The 23,767-nt window shown below is 43.6% G+C and overlaps 2 protein-coding genes across 2 annotated transcripts; one reads left to right on the top strand and one right to left on the bottom strand.

The window, feature by feature from the left end:
- Window positions 1-621: 621 nt before the first annotated feature.
- LOC109419198 (estradiol 17-beta-dehydrogenase 11) lies at window positions 622-2,228 on the bottom strand. Its single transcript, XM_019693404.3, has 3 exons — window positions 1,315-2,228; window positions 1,124-1,252; window positions 622-1,053 (listed from the first exon to the last, which is right to left on the bottom strand). Exons 1-3 carry the CDS (start codon window positions 2,217-2,219, stop codon window positions 999-1,001), a joined length of 1,089 nt encoding a protein of 362 aa, XP_019548949.3. The 5' UTR covers window positions 2,220-2,228; the 3' UTR covers window positions 622-998.
- LOC109419199 (estradiol 17-beta-dehydrogenase 11-like) lies at window positions 2,228-23,764 on the top strand. The gene is made up of 5 exons (XM_062859870.1): window positions 2,228-2,736; window positions 22,694-22,870; window positions 22,936-23,192; window positions 23,415-23,543; window positions 23,627-23,764. Exons 1-5 carry the CDS (start codon window positions 2,305-2,307, stop codon window positions 23,685-23,687), a joined length of 1,056 nt encoding a protein of 351 aa, XP_062715854.1. The 5' UTR covers window positions 2,228-2,304; the 3' UTR covers window positions 23,688-23,764.
- The last annotated feature ends 3 nt before the right edge of the window (window positions 23,765-23,767 follow it).

Raw genomic sequence — 23,767 nt, 5'->3', positions numbered from 1 at the left:
ACTGTAGTATTTAACACATTAGTAACATATCCAGCTTTTTACGCTACGATGAGGGGTGATTCGTTTTTGACGGATCTTGCCGACAGCCCTTGCAGCGTCATAGTAGCTGAAAATTTCAGTTCACTGTTCTTGAACCGTCAAAAATTTTCACCTAGTTATGTTACCATTGCAACCATTGTTATCGTTGCCAGAAATGCAACTGGTTTGGTTTTTTATTGTTATTTGAAACTAATAATGTTTTTTTTCTTTGTAGGTTTCTGCTTTTACCTTTCGATGCTTGAAATAACCAAGGAAGCAACCCAATCTCATGATTCTGTCAATTTTTGGGGAACTTTGAAACGTTGAAAGTTAATATCGCAAGACAATCAATCTCATTCAGTTTCATGATGGCCGCGCCCCACAACGGCCATGTGAACAAGATGTTCACATGACCGTTGTAGGTCATCATGGACTAATATTGTCTTCGCGTTTAAAACCCGAAGTTTCCTCACCGACAAACGGTTTTTATTCTAATATCGGAAGAAGCAACGTCGGACGCTGAAGAGCGGATCTGGTTCTATTCCTGACGTACGGCCGACTCACGGTTCGAGAGAAAATCGACTTTATCGTAATTTTCGGTTATCAACTGCATGCATGACTAATCTGATATATTAGTGACAATTGTTTGTTATAACCATAGATATAAAAGAATTATTTGTGACAAATGTAGACAGACCTTATTTTTGGCCATCGCAGACCCCTCTCCCTCTCGTACAAGTTTGTGACCAAACCAATTTTTTTAAGACCAACCCCCAAACCTCATTGGAGCGTAAAAAGCTGGATATATTCAATTACATCGAACTTACATCGAACGATTAGGAACATGCTTGATCGAGCACCTTCCATTGTTTTGCCGTAGAAGCAAATAACGTTCTAGGATAACCGCTATAACAAATCTTATTTGAAAGAAATAACTCAAGTTAGCTGTTAAGTTAGGTTAAGATTTTTTTCTTTTAAAATCATTTCACCAACAACTCTTTCACCAAGAGTCGGGTAATTTCCCTCGGGAGATCTCTGAAAAAATGAATAAATTTTCTGATGATTACCGGAAATTATTCCCAGGAAATAAAACATTGACACTTACTCGAAAAGAGCCAACTGCCACGTCTTCACAAAACTTGGAATAAACACTTTGCGTTGGTTACTTAATATTGCTTGCACAATTGTCTTTCCCACGTACTCCACGCTGTTCAGCATCGAATTTTCAAATCCCCTGTAAGAAAAAATAATTGATAAAATCAGTTGATTTAAGATTTTAAAATCTGCTAAACTGACGGCAATCTCAACATGAAGTCGACAAACTCCTTCCGTGTGTTGATGGGCACCGGGAACACGGTGGTAGTAACGACCTCGTTCTCGAATCCGGCATTATAGATTTCGTCGTGTAGGTCTTCCATGAAGCCTCGCACCGCATACTTCCCGGTGGCATAGCTTCGGGCGAATCCCGTTGGCGTATATGCCGTTTGCGAAGAAAGAGCCACGACATGGCCTCTGCTTTGGCGATACATCTCCGGGAGGAACACGTCTATGGTCCAAAAGTGACTCAGCACATTCACTTCCATCATTCTACGAATGTTTTCGGGGCTGTACTCGTCGGGTACCAGGAACGGCAGAGTGCCGGCGTTGTTGATCAGGATGTCTACGTGACCAAAGTCCTGCTCGATTTTGCTTTTCAGGTCAACGACTGCTTCGTAGTCAGCAACGTCTGCTTTGTAGAAGGCTGCCTTGATGCGATACTTGAGCAGTTCCTGGACCACTTTTTCACAATTTTCCGCATCGATATCAACTATGACCACATTGCACCCGATCTTGGCCAGCTCCAAACTCACCGCTCGGCCAATCCCATTCGATCCTCCTGTCACTAGTGCGTTCCATCCTGCGATGTTCTTCGGGGGAGGAGGGTTTAACCATTCCCAGATGAGCTGGATCCAGACAGGGATGCTCTTCACCAAGAATTGACCAAAGTAAAACAACCGTTTAATGGTAGTCCATATTGATTCCAAAGGCGACCTTCGTTTTCTCGGGATCGCAGGATCATAAGGCAACTTCTGAAACTCGAACAGGCTCCCTTTCGATTTGGCGGGAGCAACTTTAGTCTTGGAAAGAACTCTACCCAGTGGACGAATCATCTTTAATTGTACCGCTCGCTGCTCGGCAATGCACTTTTTGTGCAATTGCATTCTGCAGCCGTACCCTTAACCTTAAAACAGGTTTGCTTGTCGTCGATGCTTACCAGCAAGAAGTCAAGTTTCTGCACGAGTGCACATGCAGTCGGGCCAGCCAGCCGCAATGCTGCTCAGTTACCATTTAGCACCGACCGACAGCGCTCGCACCATGGGCAGCTTAGTGGAGTTCCAAAAGCTACCCTACAACCCGGCCAGCCCGCTAGAACCGCGAACGACCTTGATTACCTTGGTGCGAGCCGTGCGGGTTGTCGTCAACATTCTAGTGTTTATAGCGAAGCTCATCCCGTTGCTGATTTACTTGCTGCTACGAAAATTCATCTGCCGAAAACCGAAAGATATCCGCGGCTGGGTGGCCTTGGTGACCGGAGGAGCAAACGGGCTCGGCCGCCAGATTGCAATCGAGTTGGCCAAGGACGGCTGCCATGTTGCTGTGGCCGATCTGGACGAGTACGGTGCGATGCGAACCGTTCTCGAGCTGCGTTACTATGGAGTGAAAGCCGCCGCCTACTGCGTACGTATTCCTTAGGGTGGGTATTAGTGCGGGTCATCGGAAGCGTTTTCACAGATCAAAGCTTTTTTGGTTCCGTTTCGGGTCCTGAGTATCTGTGCAAAATTTGAGCACGATCGGTTGCGTCTACACTTTGCGCATTGCAATTGAAATTTGTATGGGATTTTGTATGAGAAAACATACTTTTTTGCATTTTAGCCATAAGTTGAAAAAGTTTGTCTGAGACTTTTTAACCGATACTGTAAACTGATAGACTAAGATGTTCTGAAGAACTTTGTTGAACACCGCAAAGCGATCCGATGCTTGTAAAAATAGTTATAACCAACGAACCGCATGCATGTGTTTATGTTTTAACATGTGAAGGAATAACAATAGCAACAAAATCATGATGTTTCACCAAGCAATGCCAACGCTATAACTTTTTTCATAAGCATCAGATCACTTCGCGGTCTTCGACAAAGTTTTTCAGGACACCCTAAGCTATGTTTTCACTTTAACGGTTACACGGTTTTAGAATAATTCGAGCTTGTTATGAGAGAAATGCAAAAAAGTGTGTTTTCCCATGTAAAACCCCATACAAACTTCAATCGCGATGCGCAAAACGTAGACATAACCGATCGTGCCCAAATTTTGCACACTTATTTGAGACCTGAAATGGGATCAAAAAAGCTTTGATCTGATGGGATACCATTGAATTTTTCACTTTTCCATATAAACGATGACCCACTCTAGTGGGTATGGTATGTGTGGTGGAGTTTTCTAGAAGAGGTTTTTTGAGGTTGTTTTACTTTCCAAAACAACAAGACAATAAAAATTCATGCATTGTCTATCGGTTATAATCAAAGCATAGGTTGGCATTGACGTAGTTCTATATTCTCACTTCAAATTAGTGTTCTAGGGGTTTTCAGATCGTGCACCGCGGTGCATTTGGTGCACCGCAAAGTCATGAAAAGTGCACCACGGCACTTCCGAAAAGTCTTTCATATTCAAATGTATAAACTGTTTATTGAAAATCTATTCGAATAAATTAGAACTAGGGGTCCATGACAAAACTATTTGAAGGTGCTCCAAGGGATTGAGAGAAAATATTCCGGAAATTTAACCCTGAATCCAGCCAAACCCCTCTCAGACATTTGCGAAAAATCATGGAAGAAGTCTACTAAAACTCTGGATATGAATATCGTAGTATTGCCGTGGATTTGTTAAGCATTCTACAAAAAACCTGCAATGAATCTTCAATGAGTTTCCCAAAAAAGTCTCGAAAGAAATATTATGAATTTTTCTGAGGTTTTGCCTAATACCAGAGAAGGAATCTATCACTGTCTATCAAAATCAGTTGACCAAGAATTCCAGTGACAACGTATTTCTTATTTACACAGGAATCTTCTTCCGAACTGGCAAGAACGCCTGGAAGGAATTTGTTGAAAACTTTGTCAATAATATGTCATTCTGAAAATAACGCTGACAATGGTCTAGGCTAGGAATTTGTTAAAAGTCTTGGGAAAACGTCTATAGAAAAACATACTAGAAATGATACAGAGATCAACGAAAGACCTGACCGAGGTTCTCGTTATGAATCCTTGAAAACAAAATAGGGTAGGTAATCAAAATTTGAACCAAATTGCGGCTTTCTGAATCAGTGCAACTTTTAAGTGATTTTTTCTCCCACATGGAAATAAATTTACTACGGCAAAATCGTATGTACATGAAAGCCATGGGTATAAGCTTTCTTTTATATGGTAAAAAGTTTGTATTTGCACCAAATTTCATTGAAATATTCGATTTTTCATCAACAATGATTTTAATCTTAATTTGAACCATCGTAATCATGATTTGAACCAATTTTAATCTTAATTTGAACTACTGGCGGCAGCAGCTCGAGCAACTCACAAAACAGCCAATTCCATGCTAAACAATTAAAAATCACATGAATCTGCTAATTCTCATACCTATTTTTCATTAGACAGTGGAATCTCAACTCAGAATGTACGAAATTCTTTAGGAATTTGGAAACTAAATTGGGAATTTTTCATCCCCCAAGAGTAAACAAAGCAACCACTAGCGCAATCTACAGGCCAACACTAGAGCCAACAATCTAGTTCAAATTTAGATTAAAAATGGTTCAATTTAAGATAACATTCTACAAGTAACAATCATTTAAATTTGATAATTTTATGACAAATAATGCGGAATTTTATTTGGTTGGTCGATTCTACGATAAATAAGCTTTCATTTGACGTATTCACTTATTGCGTGTGATGCAATGCATGAGCTGTATGGGTGCACCGAAAATGGGCTTTCTCTGGGGGGAAATAGGTGAAATCACAGTGATTTTTCAATTGCTTATTTTCGATGGCAAAAACGCTTTTTTCAATGCTTTTAGAGCTTATGTTATCAGATTATACTACGGAAATCTGTTTAACATCTTTTTCGGGACAATATTTGCCCAAAAAGTACGTCATTTCAATGAATTACAAAATAGTTCAAATTAAGATTACATTTGGACTAGTTTAAATTTTGATTTCTTACCCTACATAAAACTAATTTTGCAGGAAGTTTACTTTGCATCTACTCAGGATTTCACTTAATGTTCATGAAAATCTTGTATGAAAATCTCCAGTCATATCCCGGCAAGAAAATAGTGCAAGTTGTATAACTGTGTCACTTCACTATACTCCGATAAGTAATGAAAAAAAAATGCAAGACAGAGCCATATTCAGTGTGGTAAAATTTTTGAACGACGAGTGTATTTATCGTGGATTTGCAATGCAAAATATTACAGCTTTATTGACAAATTTAGAATGGTTTTTGTGAATATATAACGAAGCAACACCTCGAATTTTCGAGAGCACAAATCTGAAGAATCGAATGTCGGTTTGAACTGAAAAGTTGATCGATGGTTACCCACTGGTGGTGACCAATCGATCAACTTTTAGTGGAGCCTCGTGGCCGTGCGGTTAGGGTCACCAAGCTTCTAATCGCACCATGCTGTGGGGTGAGGGTTCGATTCCCGCTCCGGGCGATGCAACTTTTCGTGAGAATAGTTTCGTCTCCGTATCCACTGGTGCATGCTCCGTGTCTGTCCCTTGTCTAGTGTTAAGTTAAAGTTCAGTCTGTACAGCCTCTGGCTGAAGACGGTGTCTGCGTCAAAAAAAAAAAAACCGACATTCGGTTCTTCAGGTTTGTGCTCTTGAAAATTCGAGGTGTGGCTTCGTTATATATTCATCTTAACAATAATGAACATGTGCACCGCGAAGCGATTTATTTATAAAATGAGCACCGCGAGCCAAAAGGTCTGAAAAACCCCAGTCTTAGAGCATCTGCACAATTATAAGTTGAAGGGCTTTCTTCGACTGCATTGTGAGGCAAACACATAATACACTATGCCGAGGAAAGTCCAGAAAATTTCCCAACCGGGACGGGAACCGAACCCGCCATCTCCGGATTAGCGTACCTAAGCCTCACCCCCTTAGGCTAACTGGGGAATCCTGAAGAAACTTGAGCTCACTTGGTGGATAATTGAGACAACACAAGCGGACCAGAGAAATTGCTGATTTTTAATAGCGTGTATTTACGGTAGTGCTTCAAAAGAATTCAGTGTTTTTCTCCACACTTTGGTGTCCACGTATCAACTGCGCTTAACGTTTAATTTTGGTGTTGATTATCAGATGTTTAACTCTCCGTTGTTGTCTACCTGTACCAAGTGGTCTGCCTATGTAAACTTGTATAATAAACGTATTATTCGATAAATAAAGAATCCAATTTAATAATTATTCCAATAACGTCCAAATTTCACTCGCTCATATGTGACAGATCTCACAATTGTGCCTAGTCACTGTCTTGACACCTGACAGTAGTAATAAAGCCACCACCGCATAGATCGTCGCACTCATGAAGCAGGGCTGTCTACATCGAATGGGTTGCCAGTCGGATTGTGGTGCGGCAACATGGTGGATAATTGAGACAACACAAGCGCTTCAAAGTTTGTATGGAAATTAATATGAGAAAATTATGTTTTTTTTTTAAATCGGCCATAGCATTTTCTCCAGTACTCCAGAGAATTAGTTTGTTGACCCTTGATGTTCCCAGGCTGCTATATGAGCTACAACTTCACCGAAGACCACAATCACATCGGACACCTCAATAATTAATTATCGATTTTTATTTAACTGGAGAAATTTTTAAATTGATTCTTCAGCTTCCCAGCAGGCAACATTGCTGCATATGGCGCCATGGATAGCACACAGATATCATGGCTGCTCTGTGGAACTGCAAAATACAGTGATGCCCATCGAATAGTTTAACCATCACGAGCAAAGTTTTTGATTCTGGATAACATTCCTGGTAGGGGGTCAAAAAGGGGTTTCAGCGAGATACCAGGAGATTTCAGGGGTGTTTCAAGGGGGTTCTCTCAGGGGACTTCAGGAATTGTGGGAAGTATCAGCAGTGCTTCAGGAGGTCTCAGAGGTATTCCAAGGGGCCTCAGGGGGCTCCAGAGGAGTTCTAGCGGGACTCAGGGGCACTTCAGGAGCATTCCAAGCTGTACCAGGGCGTACCAGGTAATCTTAGGAGCGTTTAAGGGGGTCTCAAGGAATTCCAAGGGGTCTCAGGGGCGGTTCAAGGGATTTAGGGGATCTCGAGGGTGATTCAGGGGTGTTTTAGAGGGTATTAGAGGTGTTTCAGGGGATCCGAAGGGGTTTCAGGAGGGTACCAGGGAGTTCATGTAGGTGACATTGATTTTCGGAGCGGGTTTTAGGGGCGTTTCCGGGGTAATTTCAAGTAAAGATAATACAAAACCACATCTCCAATTTTCAAGAGTTCAAAACTGAAGAACCAAAAGTCGGTTTGCGCTGAAAATTTAATCGATTGTTGGTGACCAATCGATCAACTTTTTAACGCAAACCGACTACCGGATACCGGATTGTGCTCTTGCAAATTGAAGGTATGGCTTCGTCATATCTTCTGGAAGTTTCAAAGGATTTTAGATTAGTTTCAGAGGTGTAATGTAGGAGTTTTTGGGGGTTTCGGAGGGTCTCAGGTGCGTTACAGGGATCCATGGGCGTTTTAGGGTAATTTCGGAGGCATTTCAGAAAGCTTCGAAGGATTTTTGACGGGTTTTAAAGGCGTTTCATATTTTCGGAGGGTTTCAAGTTCGTTACATGGAGTCCGATGGGAATTTTAGGGGATTTCGGAAGAATTTCTGGAATCTTTAGAGAGTTTTTGACGGGTTTTAGATGCGTTTCAAGGGCATTTTTAGCGCTTTCTGAGAGTATCAGGTGAGTTACACGGAGTTCGTGGGAGTATCAGGGGGATTTTAGAGGCGTTTCAGGAAATTTTAGAGGATTTTCAGAGACCTCTTTACGAAATCCCTTGAAACGTACCGAAAATGCCTTAAAACACCCCTGAAACCTCCATAAGCTTATTTAAATGCCATTGAAATCTCCTTAATCCATTTGAAATGCCCCTGACACATAAAATTGTTCCTGGAACCCTCCCTATATAACCCTACATGAAATGCCCCTCAAGCCTCCGTTATTCTATTGGCACGCCCTTGAAAACATCACAACCTATTTGAAAAAAAAATAAACCCCTTGGAACGCCCCCAAAACTTTCTGGAACGCCTCAGAAATGCCTCCGAAACGCCTTGAAATTGCCTTTATAGTATTGAACGCACCTATAAAATCCTCTAAAACGCCAATGAAACCTGACGGAACGCCTTTACAATGCTTCTGAAATCCTCTGAATATGCCCCTGAAGACCCTAGAAACCCCCTTTCATTGGGCTTTCTGGGAACTTCCAGGAAATCCCCTTAGCCCAATCTCAAATTCCCACGCGAAATAGATCAGCTTATTACAGCCCTGACTTAATTATGCACCAATTTCTCTCTTTTCATGCCCGTTTTAATCATGAACTCACATTCATTTTCATTTATTTGGTTCAGCATCAAACTCATTTTGCCTCCATAATACTCGATTTGAAGCTGCAGCTCTCCAACGTCGATAACGCCCAACGCTCGCGAGATCAAGCTCCACCTGGCCCACCCATCGTACTCTCTGCGCTCCACGCCTTCTTGTACCAACCGAATGGTTAGCAAACACCAACTTTGCAGGGTTGTTGTCTGGCATTCTTGCAACATACCCTGCCCACCGTATCTGTCCAGCTTTAGCCACTTTCAGGATGTTGGGTACACCGTAAAGTGCAGCGATCTCGTGGTTCATCCTTCGCCGCCACACACCGTTCTCCTGCACGCCATCGAAAATCGTGCTTAGCACGCGTCGCTCGAAAACTCCGTGTGCTTGCAGGCCCTCCTCGAGCTTCGTTTATGTCTCGTGTCCGTAGAGGACCACCGGTCTTATTATTGTCTTATGATACATTTGGTGCGGGGGTGAATCTTTTTTGACCACAGTTTCTTCTGGAGCCCGTAGTACTTAGGCAAGACTTCCACTGATGATGCGCCTTCAAATTTCACGGCTCACGTTATTGTCAGTCGTTAGCAAGGAACCGAGGTAAACGAATTCTTCTACCACCTCGAAAGTATTCCCGCCTATTGTAACATTACTGCCAAGGCTTGTCCTGTCTCGCTCAGTCCCACCTACCAGCATGTACTTTGTCTTAGCCGAGTTCACCACCAGTCCGACCTTTGCTGCTTCACTTTTCAGGTGGATGACAATTTGCGTTGAGTTTCTGGTAGAACTTCCTTGTTTCTTGGGAACGAGACAGCAGTTCCATTTCCAGGCGGCGCTTTTTCTCCCGAAAGAGGCAGGTCTGCTGTTTCCGCTTCTGTTTGTAACGTTCCACGTTCTGCCGAGTCCCTTGCTGCAGCATAACCGCCCTCGCTGTGTTCTTCTCCTCCAAAACCGTTCTGCACTCTTCGACGAACCATTCGTTCCGTCGATTCCGTTCAACGTACCCGATGGTGCTCTCGGCTGCGTCGTTGATGGCTGCTTTCACTGTACTCCAGCAGTCCTCTAGAGGGGCCTCATCGAGCTCGCCCTCGTCTGGCAACGCGGCCCCGAGATTCTGCGCGTATGCTGAGGCGACATCCGGTTGCTTCAGTCGCTTTAGGTTGTACCGTGGCGGTCGCCGGTACCGTACATTGTTGATGACGGAGAGTTTTGGGCGCAGTTTGACCATCACCAGATAGTGGTCGGAGTCGATGTTGGCGCCACGATAGGTCCAGACGTCGATAATGTCGGAGAAGTGCCGTCCCTCAATCAGAACGTGGTCGATTTGAGATTCCGTTTGCTTTGGTGATCTCCAGGTGTAACGATAAGGGAGGCTGTGTTGGAAAAAGGTGTTACGTAAGGTCATGTTTCTGGAGGCAGCGAAATCAATGAGTCGTAGGCCGTTTTCGTCTGCCTGTGTTCGCTGAACTTATCAATCGTCGGTCTGAATTCCTCCTCCTGGCCTACCTAAGCGTTCAAATCTCATATGATGATCTTGACGTCGTGGCTTGGGCAGCGATCGTACTCGCGTTCGAGTTCCGCGTAAAATGCGTCCTTGTCATCATCAGTGCTTCCGGAGTGTGGGCTGTGCACGTTTATTATGCTGAAGTTGAATAATCGGCCCTTGATCGTCAACTATTCTTCCGTCGATCGGCCACCAGCCGATCACGCGCCTCTGCATATCGGCCTCGAGATCACGATGAAAGAAGTTCAAAGCTCGCGTGAGCCACACTGCCGTAATTCTGCAAAGTGACGTAAGCGACATTGATAGTTTTGGCCCATTTTATGGTTATTATGCATAAAACTCTTGCTCATCCTCTATTTTTCTTTCCATAGATGATAGATTACGACTAGATCTTGCATTCTAATACAGCAGACATACCACAGAGTTATTTTTACACCAGATATTATATATAGGGTAAATGATGATGGTTGGACCAATTCGGGGTATTTTTCAAGTAGTCAAAATTCAAGTCGATTTTAAAATATGCTAGTAAGTTTTTTACATTCAAAACTTGGGATTGATGGAAAGCTCTACTCTTCTAGTTTACGAAAAGCCCGACAAAACGTTAATTTACTCTATAAATTTTGAAATAAACCGTTTTAATAACAAGGGAATTCTGATCTTGGTTGGACCAACACTGATTATGGTTGGACCAACTGACAAAAAAAGGTTTTCTCAATCGAAATGAAGTTCAAAATGTATAATTCTAATACATTAAAATGTAATAATAATAATTAAATCTTTTATAATCAAAAAATAGTACACATACCGCAAAATTTGTAAGATTGCAGGAGCGCACGCGAACTGGATATAGGACACTGCATGAATTTCTCTCCTTCTCTTTCACTCAAACAGAAATTTTGTAAACAACAAGGCCAAGAAACGTCAGAACTTCATACAAAATCAAAACAATGCAGTGCCCTATGGTGTGAATGATAATAAGAGGTCATTTTAGGATATTTTCCACTCGCCTGATAGCAGTAATGGCGGTATAACTGAGCTTTTGGGAGTTTGGCGTTTCTTGGTGGAAAATCGAAGAGGTTCCTCCCACCACGTTCGATAACGCCAAGCCAACCAGTTCCAATCTCCGAGAAACATAAAAATCCCAACCGCTCAGTTTTAGGTGCACACGGTGGTGACCATGACCGTTCAAGGGTAAGTCGATGCAATCCCGTGAAAGAAAACAAGATGGTTTCGCATTTATTCAATCTATTTATTTTAGCAATTCTTGTAAGCTTTGATTGGTAGTTTAGAAACTGGTGTTCAAACAGATCATAGCATTTAAAATTCACCCCAGCAGAATATGTCTCAATTCGCTGGGTAGCCCTTAGGCTCCTGCTCCTCCTCGGTCTTCTTCACTACTCCAGGTTAGATCCTCTCATTCGAACGCATATCTGCGCATGGATTATGGTGGCTTGTTTTTTTTTTTTCTTTCGGGAACATCGGAGCTGTAGCGACCGTTCTATGGTCCAATGCACGAATTTACGCTGGCCTGCTCACTCCCACAGAAAATTTGACGTTTGAGCGGTGCCGACACCGCTCAAACGTCAAATTTCGTGTGGGAGTAAGCAGGCCAGCATATATTCGTGCAGTGGACCATGGTATCCGAGCCACCCACTCATTCAGACGTAATGGGCAAATTTCGTAACAATACACTCGCACACGAACTCGCGCGGCACACGATATTCACGGTTTATTGATATAGGGGTGGTGGAGGTAAAGTGGACAGGTGGGGTAAAATGGACAGGGTACAGTTTCATGGCTTTTATTGTTTTTCAAAATGTTTCAACGATTGAAGCTAATGCCTAAGCATGAATCATTATACTTTTGCTGATCTTGAACATTAAAATCAAATAAACCTCTTCAAGATGACAAAAACTTTAAAACTCACGTGAAAAATCGGAAATGATGTAAAATCTGCTTATAATTTCTAAGGTTCTCGTAAGTTATTTTCAAATTATAACAAGTTCTACACCCCAATCCAATAAAGTCCACGTAGAAAAATATATTTGACCGAAAAAAAATTGGCTTTTGTAAAAAAAAAAGTTTTGGAAATTTTTTTAACAAAATCAGACCGTGGGGGTAAAATGGACAATCGGTTCAAATTTCACCAAAATTTCATGTTTTTTTTTGCAAACTTCAGTATCATCAGCCGTCATACCTATCGTGAGATAGTTGAAGTAAAAAGTCATAAAAAAAAATATTTCATATCAACAAAATATAATTTTCATCCAAAACAGTGCTTGTTTTTTACACTATTTTTACAATATTTATTTAAGTGTGTTTTAAAGTTTGTATTAAAAGTTTGAAAATAACAAAATAAAGGTATCGCATGAAATTTAATAGTTTGTATTTATAAACATAGAAACAATATGCTGTTATATAACTTTTAACGACTTATTCATTATACCCCCACCAATTTTTTTCACGCTATTTTGAAGCACGATTTGATAAAGAAAATAATCAAAGAAAACAATATTTTTTAAATGCAACCCCTTACAAGATTTCTAGAGTATATCATTACCTTCCATGTTTCTCGGAAAAGCAGATGGATTTTGCCGCATTTCCGCGGGAAACGACCAAAATGCTTAGGTTGTCCACTTTGCCCCCACCAAGGTTGTTAACCGATAAATTATCGACAGTTAACTCAACGCAAACTCGATAACGATAAGGGTTACTCGATAATCTCTCGATAACGATAATCAAACGATGAATCAACGCGAAGATCAACGTAGCTTCGATAATTTTGCGATAAATCTAGTTACCTTAGTGATGGCATCAACAACGGGTCAAATCGCGAAGAAAATTTTTCGGAGACGTTATCGAGTCGATAAATGCCACAGTTAACTGTATCGCCGATGAAGCTTCCGCCTGAAGACGTTATCGTTATCGACGATAAACGATAACAGACGTTAACTTTATCGGCGATAACGATAATTTATCGATTAACAACCTTGACCCCCACCACCCCTACTTTGTGGGAGCTCACGTAGAATGAGCCTCTGCACGAATTTTCCCTGTCCTGCTCACTCCCACAGAACATTTAAAAACAGCGCGCACAGTAAAAGTTAAATTTGACTTTTACTGTGCGCGCTGTTTTCAAATTTTCTGTGGGAGTGAGCAGTAGGTGAGATTCGTGCAAAGGCTCATAGCAGATTTTAGGTTCAAGCACATTAAAACACATTCAAAACCGAGAAACTTTCAGCTGTCAGCGCGCGGAAAAAAAATAAATAAGCAAAACCGGTCATAGCAACCATCATGGTAACGGTTAGGTCCAACCTGGTCCAACCAAAATCAAAGATAGGACAAACCATCATCATAATGATATTGGTTAATTTCGCTAATTGCTGGGATTTTTTAATAGAAAATGATACATTTACGAGGCACCAACGTGAAGTTGACATCTTTTCGCAATAGCAAACCACAAAAAGTTTAAAAATTTGAAAGAGAAATACATATTTTGTGCGTGTTTTAAAAAGAGCTATTCTGGAGCCAAAACTGCGCTAAGAGTGAGACTTTTAAGATCGTCCATTCTATAGTATATTTGAAAGCAAATTGAGGTATGTTAATATTTTCTCAATGCAGAAAGAGTAATTCATTGACTGTACCACGATATTAGTTAGTTTTGTTTTTGAAAATGTAAGCAAAATCGACTTTTTTCAAAATGGTCCAACCATGATCAGTTTTTAGGTTGGTCCAACCATCATCATTTACCCTAATATACCAAAAAATATCGACATTTTGAATGGCGCTTACGTCACTTTGGAGAATTACGGCAGCCCATATTAACAGTGTAATAACCAACCGATTCCCCTTTTACATAAACCTTGATGAATAAGCCCATCTGGCAACTCTGTAACTGCTCTTTCTGACAAATACAATTCATTACCAGTTGAACTCCTAACAGAGAAAGTTGTTTTTCTTGTTCGCTCTTGTGAAAGCCCCCGCGAGTATTTTTCCACTTCGGTCGTGTTCGCTCGTGTTCTTCCTTGCGCCGCTTTTCAGGTTATGGGCCCAGCATGGAAGAAAAATCGAAAGTAATCGCGTTCGACGGAAATAATTTCCACAACTGGAAATTTCGTATGGAGACGGTGCTCGATATGCACGATCTCCTTGATTGTCTAGTGCGCGACGCGAAAGCGGTCCCGGAGTTGGAAGTGCAGCAAGCGGATTCGGCTGTTGTGAAGAGTGAGAAGGAGAAAAAGTTTGCGGAAAGAAAAGCTAGTGAGAAGAAATGCAAATCGTTCATCGTCCAAGCGATCGACGATAACCAGTTGGAGCTAGTTAAGGATTGCCGCACACCAAAGGAGATTTGGAGCACACTGCAAAACGTTTTCGAACGTCGCGGTGTGGCTGGTCAGTTGTACCTCCGGAAAAAGCTCCTCACGTTGCGGTACGTGGAGGGGGCCTGCCGGATGTCGGAGCATCTCTTGCGGTTTGACAAGTTGATACGTGAATTGAAGGGAAGCGGAGCGACCGTCGAGGAATCCGACGCTGTGTGTCATTTGCTTTTGACACTACCCCCATCGTTCGATTCGGTCGTGACGGCGATTGAAACGCTACCCGACGGCGTCACGATGGACTTCGTTAAGAAGCGGCTGTTGGACGTTGAGCTAAAGCGGCGTAATACAGAAGCAGGTGAAGAAGCAAGTGGTGGTATTGGTGATGGTGTGGCGATGGCTAGCAGGTTTAAGAAGAAGAAGTTGCAGTGCTTTCAGTGTGGGAAGTATGGGCATAAAAAGGCAAACTGCCGAGAATCCGATCGTGGTGACAGTGAGAAACAAAAAGTGAATAGCGAAAACAAAACGCCGAAACCGAGAAGCGATGCACGGCGGCAGAAGGCGCACGTAGGTGCGGAAGAAGATCGTCCGGAAATAGCTTTTGTTGCAGCAGGAGATGACGATCTAGTGCGTGTCGGTTGGTTTTTAGATTCGGGGGCCACCGATCACATGCTGTGCGACTCGCGGTATTTTTCAGTGATGCGGCGGTTGGAACGCCCGGTCGAGATCGTTGTGGCAAACGGACAGAAACTGTTGGCTGAGTATTGTGGCGATGTGATTATGTATACGGTCGTCGACGGTACAGTGAAGAAGTGTGAAGCGAAGGACGTGCTCTACCTGCCGGGGTTAAGTTGCAATCTTTTTTCGGTAAAGCGAATTGCAAAGGCGGGTCTCCAGGTGTGTTTCGAAGAAGAAAAAGCCGAAGTGAAGAAGAATGGTGACGTGCTGGCCGTTGGTCGATTGAAAGGCAAACTTTACGAACTGGACATTTTCTGTAAGCGCAGTGAAATGGGGTCAGCCATGCTCTCGGGTAAAGTGTCGCGTAATGCGGTACTATGGCACCAGAGGTTCGGTCATGTGGGCTGTGACAGTTTGCGTGAACTGGTGAAGTGTAAGATGGTTGACGGACTGAAGCTGACGGATTTCGATGCAGAAACTGTTGTATATGAACCGTGTCTGTCCGGGAAAATAGCAAAGTTGCCGTTTGCTTCCGGGGAGGAGCGGCGTTCACGGCGGCCTCTAGAACTAATACATAGTGACGTATGTGGACCGATGACACCCCGAACCTGGAACGGTAAGCGTTTTTTCGTATCTTTTATTGATGATTTTTCGCATTTCGCGATCATCTATTTGATGTCCATGAAGGATGAGGTGATTACTTGCTTCCGCGAGTACGAAGCTCTCGTCACGGCTCATTTTGGTACCAGAATAGCACGTCTGCGTACAGATAACGGCGGTGAGTACATCGGTGAAGAAATGCGCTCGTTCTGTCGGGAAAAGGGAATTTCTATGGAGTTAACGGTTCCGTGCACACCGGAGCAAAACGGTGTCTCCGAACGGATGAACCGTACGCTGATGGAGCGGGCCAGGGCATTGTTGGCCGAAAGCGGATTTGGTAAGAAGATGTGGGGTGAAGCTGTGTATACCGCTACATACCTGACCAACCGGTGCCCAACGTCGGCGGTGGCAGAGAAGAAGACGCCGTATGAACTTTGGACTGGTCGAAAACCGGATGTATCGAAGCTGAAGGTCTTTGGAAGTGCCGCGTACCTGCATGTTCCGAAAGAACTCAGGTCGAAGTTGGACTCTAAGTGCAAGAAGTTGTATCACGTCGGGTATACCGTCAATGGGTATCGACTATGGGACGAAACGCGGCAGAAGATAGTGATCGGTAGGGATGTGGTGTTCGATGAATCCACCATGTTCGGTGGCAAACTTGAAGTGGAACCGAGTGTTCAGAAGAGGGGTGCTTGAAGAGACGATTGACCAAAGTAGTGTAGCTCCTGATGAGCTCGAAGACGATGTGATCAGTGAATACGAAGAAGAATCAGAACCGGAACAGCCTGGGCAGCAGGAGCAACTTCCAGTGCGTCGTAGTGGCCGTGAGAAGCGGAGACCAGTATGGCATGATTGTTACGAGTTGTGCGAAACTGCCATGTGTGCTGAAAGCTTCGTCGAGGATCTGCCGGCTACAGTGGCCGGCCTCAGGCAGCGGCCGGATTGGCCGCAGTGGCAAGCAGCCATTACCGACGAAATGGACTCTATCATCAAGAACAAGACTTGGACCCTGGCATCACCACCTCCAGGTAAGAATATCATTGACAGTAAATGGATATTTAAGATAAAGCGGAACGATGCTAGCGGAATCGACCGCTTCAAGGCACGGCTCGTAGCCAGAGGTTTCTCTCAACGCAAAGGTTTTGATTACGAGAGTACCTACGCGCCGGTGGCCAAACACGCGACGCTGCGTGTTTTACTGGCCATTGCCAATCAAAAAGGGATGCATCTTCACCAGCTTGACGTGAAGACTGCGTTTCTTAACGGATTGCTAGAACAAGAGATAAACATGCGTCTACCGGAAGAATTCGGTGCAGGAAACCTGGTTGCCAAGCTGCAGAAGTCCATTTACGGCCTAAAGCAAGCATCCCGTGCCTGGAATTCAAGATTTCACGATTTCGTCACGAGTCTTGGGTTCAAACGCAGCAAGGTGGATAACTGTTTGTATATCTCGATCGTTGATGGAGAGGAGGTGTATATGATCATCTATGTAGACGACATTTTAATCGCCAGCCGATCGTTGGAAACGATTCGAGATCTGAAAGCCAAACTGAAGGACGAGTTCGAAATGAGCGACATGAACGAGATTAGCACGTTTCTGGGATTGACCGTGGAGAGGCGTAAGGATGAAGGCATTTTGGAAATTAGCCAGCGGAGTTACCTCGAAAATCTTCTAGCTCGTTTCGGCATGACAGACTGCAAGCCGAAACAAACACCGTTGGCAACAGGCCTCAAGCTTGAGAAGTGTAACGACCCTTCCATATCGAGAGTTGATTGGTTGCCTGACCTACGTTACCGTCACGTCCAGACCTGATTTGTGCGCTGCTGTCAACTATTTCAGTGCTTTCCAAACCTGTGCGACTGACGATCACTGGAATCACGCCAAACGTATCCTGCGGTACATTAAGGGTACATTGGACTTGAAACTGGTGTACAGGAGGGACGAGACGTGTGCAACTATCGAAGGATTTGCTGACTCCGATTGGGCAAGCGATGTTTGCGATCGGAAATCAACATCGGGATTCCATTCGGGTTTACCAAGCAAACGTATCCTGGTTAACGCAGAAGCAGAAAACAGTCGCGTTGTCATCTGCCGAGGCGGAGTACGCCTCACTGAGTGTAGCTGTTAAGGAGGCGCTGTGGCTGCGGATGCTGTTACAAGACTTCAACATCGATGTGTCCGAACCTGTCATAATTCGAGAAGACAATCAAGCATGCATCAGTATTGCTGAAGAGGATAAGCCTACCAAGCGGCTGAAGCATGTAGACGTGCGATTTCATTTCGTACGCGAAGAAATCCAGAGAAGAACCATCCAGTTGGAGTACGTGGCTTCGGAAGACCAGATAGCCGACATAATGACTAAAGGACTACCGACAGGACAGGGCCCATATAGCCGAGGCGGTAAACGCACGGGTATTCAGCATGACCATGCTGAGGGTGACGGGTTCGATTCCCGGTCGGTCCAGGATCTTTTCGTAAAGGAAATTTCCTTGACTTCCTTGGGCATAGAGTATCTTCGTGCCTGCCACACGATATACGCATGCAAAATGGTCATTGGCAGAGGAAGCTCTCAGTTAATAACTGTGGAAGTGCTCATAGAACACTAAGCTGAGAAGCAGGCTTTGTCCCAATGAGGACGTTACGCCAAGAAGAAGAAGACTACCGAGACCACAATATGAGAAGCTACGAAGCCTAATAGGGTTATCGGCTTGAAGGGGGGTATTAACAGTGTAATAACCAACCGATTCCTCTTTTACATAAACCTTGATGAATAAGCCCATCTGGCAACTCTGTAACTGCTCTTTCTGACAAATACAATTCATTACCAGTTGAACTCCTAACAGAGAAAGTTGTTTTTCTTGTTCGCTCTTGTGAAAGCCCCCGCGAGTATTTTTCCACTTCGGTCGTGTTCGCTCGTGTTCTTCCTTGCGCCGCTTTTCAAGCTTCAAGCTTTTCAAGCAAAATCGACTTTTTTCAAAATGGTCCAACCATGATCAGTTTTTAGGTTGGTCCAACCATCATCATTTACCCTAATATACCAAAAAATATCGACATTTTGAATGGCGCTTACGTCACTTTGGAGAATTACGGCAGCCCAGAGGTGCCGGCACCGCTCAAACTTCAAATTTTCTGTGAGAGTAAGCAGGCCAGCATAAATTCACGAATTTATTCTAGCCTGCTTACTCTCACCGAAAATTTGACGTTTGAGCGGTGCCGCAACTCTCAAACGTCAAATTTTCTGTGAGAGTAAGCAGGTCAGAATGAATTCGTGCAGTGGACCATGGAGGCGGGCATCAATAGTTGAAAGATGTTGAAAAGGAGCATAGCAGGCCAATAGGCCACTGCATTGCTTTGATTTTGTATGGGATTTTGACGTTTCTTGGCCTTGTTGTTTTCAAAATTTCTGTAAGAGTGAAAGGGAAGGAGAGAATTTCGTGCAGTGCCCTATAATTGGGGTTATTCAGGTAATTTGTTGGACAGACCGTTCTGCCGTGTGCAGCATGGTCCACTGCACGAATTTATGCTGGCGTGCTTACTCTCACGCGAAATTTGACGTTTGAGCGGTGCCGACACCTTAAGCAGGCCAGAATAAATTCGTGCAGTGGACCATAGTTTGTTGTCCCATGTTCCAAAACAGCAAACTGAGAAGAACGAGTTTTAAGCTCCAGCCTTGTTTCTTTTTCTACGGACAAGTGTAATAAAACATAAAGTGAATTCATCAGCATAGCGTTAGAATGGGTAATTATCATTTAAGTATAGCTTGCAGGTGCGTCATATGTGAACAAAAAAAATCATAAACATTTTTACATAGGTACTTTATTTTTTTTAAAGATAAACTGTGGTGGGACTGTAATCGATAAATTCAGAAAATTTCAGAATTTTATTTTCAGAAACAAAATCCCGAAATTTGCTGGCAAATTATAGCAACCGATAGAAGATTCTGAAAGTATACATACGCAAAAATAGACCATTTGATGATAAAAAATCAAAGTCATCAAAAAGTAATATGGGACAGCTATGCTGCACCCGGCAGAGCTAGTCGGACAGGAGTTCATCAGGCGCTGTCCATAAACTACATACACCAAAACCTCCATTTAGGTAACGAGTCGAGACTGTCTTAATAGAATTTTTACCTAAATGGATTCGAAGAAGTTTAAGAAGGGCGAATGACCACGAGATTTAAAGCGGCAAAAGCGGGATTTCATAGGGACTTCATGGGAATTTCAGATGGAAGGGGGAGGGGCTGTCAGAGGCGTTGCACCGGTGGAGGGGGGCTTCAGGGGTATTTTCGGGGAGTTTGGAAGAGTCTCAGTTGCGTTACATGGGATCCGAGGGGGTTTTAGGGGGATTTCGAAGGCATTTCAGAAAGCTTTGGAGGAGTTTTGGCAAGTTTCAGAGGCGTTATTTACTCGTTACGTATGCGATTTCGATGGTTTCTGAGTGTCACAGGTGCGTTACATGGGGTCCGAGGGGGTTTTAGGGGAATTTCGAAGGCATTTTAGATATATTAAGATGATTTTAGACGAGTTTCAGAGGCGTTTTTGGGGGTTTCTGAGGGTCTCAGGCGCGTTACATGAGGTCCGAGGGGGTTTGAGGGGAATTTCGAGGGTGTTTTAGGAAGCTTTACACTATTTTTGACGGGTTTAAATGGTGCCACACAGGCATTTTAGGGGGTTTCGAAGGGTCTCAGGAGTATTAAAGGGAGTTTTGAGGGGGTTAAGGGGGCCTACAGTTTCTGAAAATACATTTTGGATCACAGCTCTTAAGTAAGCTTCAGAAAGGTCTTAGCGGCGCTTCAAAGTGTTTCTTAAACGATTCAGGTTGCTCAAGAAAGTTCTTAGAAAACCTTAAACAGTCCCAAAACAACCCCATTCCCCCTCATTGTTCCTCCCTGAGCATGCCCTGAACTCCCCTTAACACCACTTGTAACTTAATTCCCTTAAACCTACCTTATCCCTAATCTAAAACACTCCAACTGCTCTGAACACAATCAGATCCCATTTAGGTAACGTTACCTAGATGGAAGGACCTTGATAGATTTAACCTAAATGAATTCTACCTAAATGGAGGTTTGAGTGCAGACTCATTTTTGGTCATCTAAGAATCCCCCTTTTCCCCCTCGTAGACTTCAGTTCATACAAAATTTTCCAAATTTGCAAGGAGCGTAGACTTTGGTCAGACCCCCCAACCCCCACCCCTCACCATAAAAGTCTATGTAGTTTATGGACAGGCCCTGCTAAAGTTTCAGATTTCTGACCTGCCTCCTCTTCCTTTCATTGAGTTCTTCATGTAACTTAGGGGCATCCATTTAGTACGTCACGCAAAATTTAGGAATTTTCGACCCCCCCTCCCCCCTTCATACGGGGTTTTCGTATACTTAATGCATTGTTCCGGTTCGAAACCATGTTCGTTCACTCGGGAGATCAGCGGACTCGAAGTGCTCCAGTGGACGACGACGACGACAGCGATAATAGAAACAGAACGGTTTCAACTAATTTGAATTTATTTGATCTTCCCCAAACAGGCAGCGTGCCTGCTGGGGAGATGACTATTGCTACGACTATGTACAAACAGAGTTGGGCTTGCTGCTTTTATACATGCAAGCGAGTACGGACAAATACTATTGCTAGGTAGTGACGTGCGCAGCGCACGGCTTTGCATGAAAGGCGCAAAGCAGAACAAGCAAACAGTGCGCTGGGTTGCTATCATTGCGCTGCCTATTGCAGCAAGAAGAAAGTCGGTATTCTGTTGGTGCTTCGTAGAGAAGGATGGAATGGAACAATGAGTGAATGGTTTGCTGCATTGCTACTGTACGATCCACACAGCCAATGTGAACGCCGTTTGCGTCTTGCTTTCTGTGCTGCTTTGGTACGGCTCACACAGCCACTGTAGGCGCTGTTTGTGGTGCTGGTTTTGCTAGGCTTGAGTAGAATGAATGGCTTCGAGGTGGTGAAACATTGTGGGTATTTTGGAGAGCAGTTCATCACCGAACATAACAGCTCGTTGGGGTTGGTTGATGACTTCCGTTGTAATTCCCATCAGCGCGTTTCACCGAAAAAAAAAAAAAAAAAAAAAAAAAAAAAAAAAAAAAAAAATATGTTCGGTTACGAACTGTACTCAAAATTGCGCACAAACAACTCATCGCGCAAAACCATTCATCCGATTCAAATCAAGCGAACGAGCAACAAAGCCAACACCGCAAACGGCGCTGACAGTGTGGCAGTATAAGCCGCGCCAAAGCAACACAGCGTATAGCAGCAGCCCATTCAATTGTTTCGTCCGATCATGTGAAAGCATCAACAGTCCACAAGTCTACATCTATTATTCGTGCTGCAGCAGGCAGCGTCATCCAAGCAATCTTGCGCATTACTTGCCTGTTTTCCTGTTTTGCTTTGCGCTCTTCCAGGCATAGCAGCAGGTAGTGCACAGCCAACCTTGTTCAATCGTTCTCTGCCTGCTTATAAAAAGCAGGCCCAATTTGAATGTAGAACATAGTTGTATAGCAATAGTCAGCTCCCCAGCAGGCACGCTGCCTGCTTGGGGAGAAGCAAATAAAATTCAAACAGTTCAAACCGTTCTCGTTGTGATTTTACCACCGTTGTCGTCGTCGTCGTCCACTGGATCACTTTCGAGTCGACTGATCTCCCCGAGTGATCGAACACTTGTCACAATTTCTGGAACCCCCCCCCCCCCCTAAGCGTGACGTACTTAATGGATGCCCCCTTATATGTTACTGAATATGGTTGCTCGTCACACAATTGCAAGCCTTACTTATTTTCACAAAGTGTGTCGTTCTTTATGGATGAGCGTTTAGTTAGTTAACTCGACTTTATCAACCGCCGCTCAATTCTTACGCACTCAGTCAAGAAAAGGTGACGGATCTTGAAAGCATGCATGTACCTACCTACCTTTTTTGGTTAGTTGATTGAACTAAAGGTTGTTGCTTTTACAGGTGGATGTGGCAAACGCCAGCCAGGTTCGAGACCTGCAACGAAGGGTAGAAGCCGAACTCGGACCGGTGGACATACTGGTGAACAACGCCGGACTGGTTCCTTTTCTGGTGTCTGATGAGTACGTACCGGAGAACTTGCAACGGTTGGTGAATGTGAACATTTTGGCGAATTTTTACGTATGTTTGAACTTGATGAAAAGAATGAACTGTGAGAACGAATAATCATCTGTTGTTATTTGCAGACGGTAAACACATTCCTCCCGGGAATGTACGTCAGGCAGAGGGGTCACATTGTGACCATTAGTTCGGCGGCGGCCTACTTGAGCTTGGGTCTGATGCGGCACTACACTACCACAAAGTATGCTATGCGAGGTTTCATGGAGGAGCTTCGGGACGAAATTCGACTGGCTGGTCATTCAAAGTGGGTGAAAACGACGACCATTTACCCCTTTCAGCTGAATACGCGGAAGGAACTGGTGACTGCGGTGCTGAAATTGCCGTGAGTAGTAGTAACCTTAGCTCTCTATAGTCTATAGGGAATCAAACATGACACCCTTAATATGGTCTTGCTTAACACCCGCGGGTTCACCGCTCTAGCTATACCATTCTATCAAATGCTGAGCATTATTCAATCTCAAAAGACTAAATTAAAATATAAAATTCTACTTTTATACCTATCTTATCCCGATTTTTCGTTTTTAACATCGCTACATCCTTCCAGATACTTTTCAAAACTCCCGGTCGTCGACCCGATGGTAGCCGCCCAATCAATCGTACGGTCGATCCGAATTAACAAGCGCAAAGCATTTGCTCCCGACTGGTTCGCTGTCCGATGGGTGGCATTTGTTGAGTATGTTTTACTTCATTTAGACCTGCTAGCTTATTGGCGAACTTGAAAACCTCTTACCTTCCGCACTTTCCATCTAATTTCAGAGACATGCCCCGAAAGATCAAGTACCTCTTCCAAGATCAGCTGCTTAGTGGTGATGATTGATAAAGATGATTTCGGAAGGCGTGATTTGTTTTCGGTATAACTTGTAAGTACAAACTCATGACTAGTAAAACTACAAAAAA

Source organism: Aedes albopictus, chromosome 3 (genome assembly GCF_035046485.1).
Source record: "Aedes albopictus strain Foshan chromosome 3, AalbF5, whole genome shotgun sequence".
Lineage (NCBI taxonomy): Eukaryota > Metazoa > Arthropoda > Insecta > Diptera > Culicidae > Aedes > Aedes albopictus.
This window is presented reverse-complemented; position numbering and strand designations above follow the sequence as displayed.

Coding starts and splice junctions, on each gene's coding strand:
- LOC109419198 (XM_019693404.3), bottom strand. CDS start 2,219: ATGCAATTGCACAAAAAGTGCATTGCCGAGCAGCGAGCGGTACAATTA. Junction 1,253..1,314: donor GACTTCATGTTGAGATTGCC/GTCAGTTTAGCA, acceptor TTTTTCTTACAG/GGGATTTGAAAATTCGATGC. Junction 1,054..1,123: donor TGGCAGTTGGCTCTTTTCGA/GTAAGTGTCAAT, acceptor TCATTTTTTCAG/AGATCTCCCGAGGGAAATTA.
- LOC109419199 (XM_062859870.1), top strand. CDS start 2,305: ATGCAGTCGGGCCAGCCAGCCGCAATGCTGCTCAGTTACCATTTAGCA. Junction 2,737..22,693: donor TGAAAGCCGCCGCCTACTGC/GTACGTATTCCT, acceptor TTGCTTTTACAG/GTGGATGTGGCAAACGCCAG. Junction 23,544..23,626: donor CGATGGGTGGCATTTGTTGA/GTATGTTTTACT, acceptor ATCTAATTTCAG/AGACATGCCCCGAAAGATCA.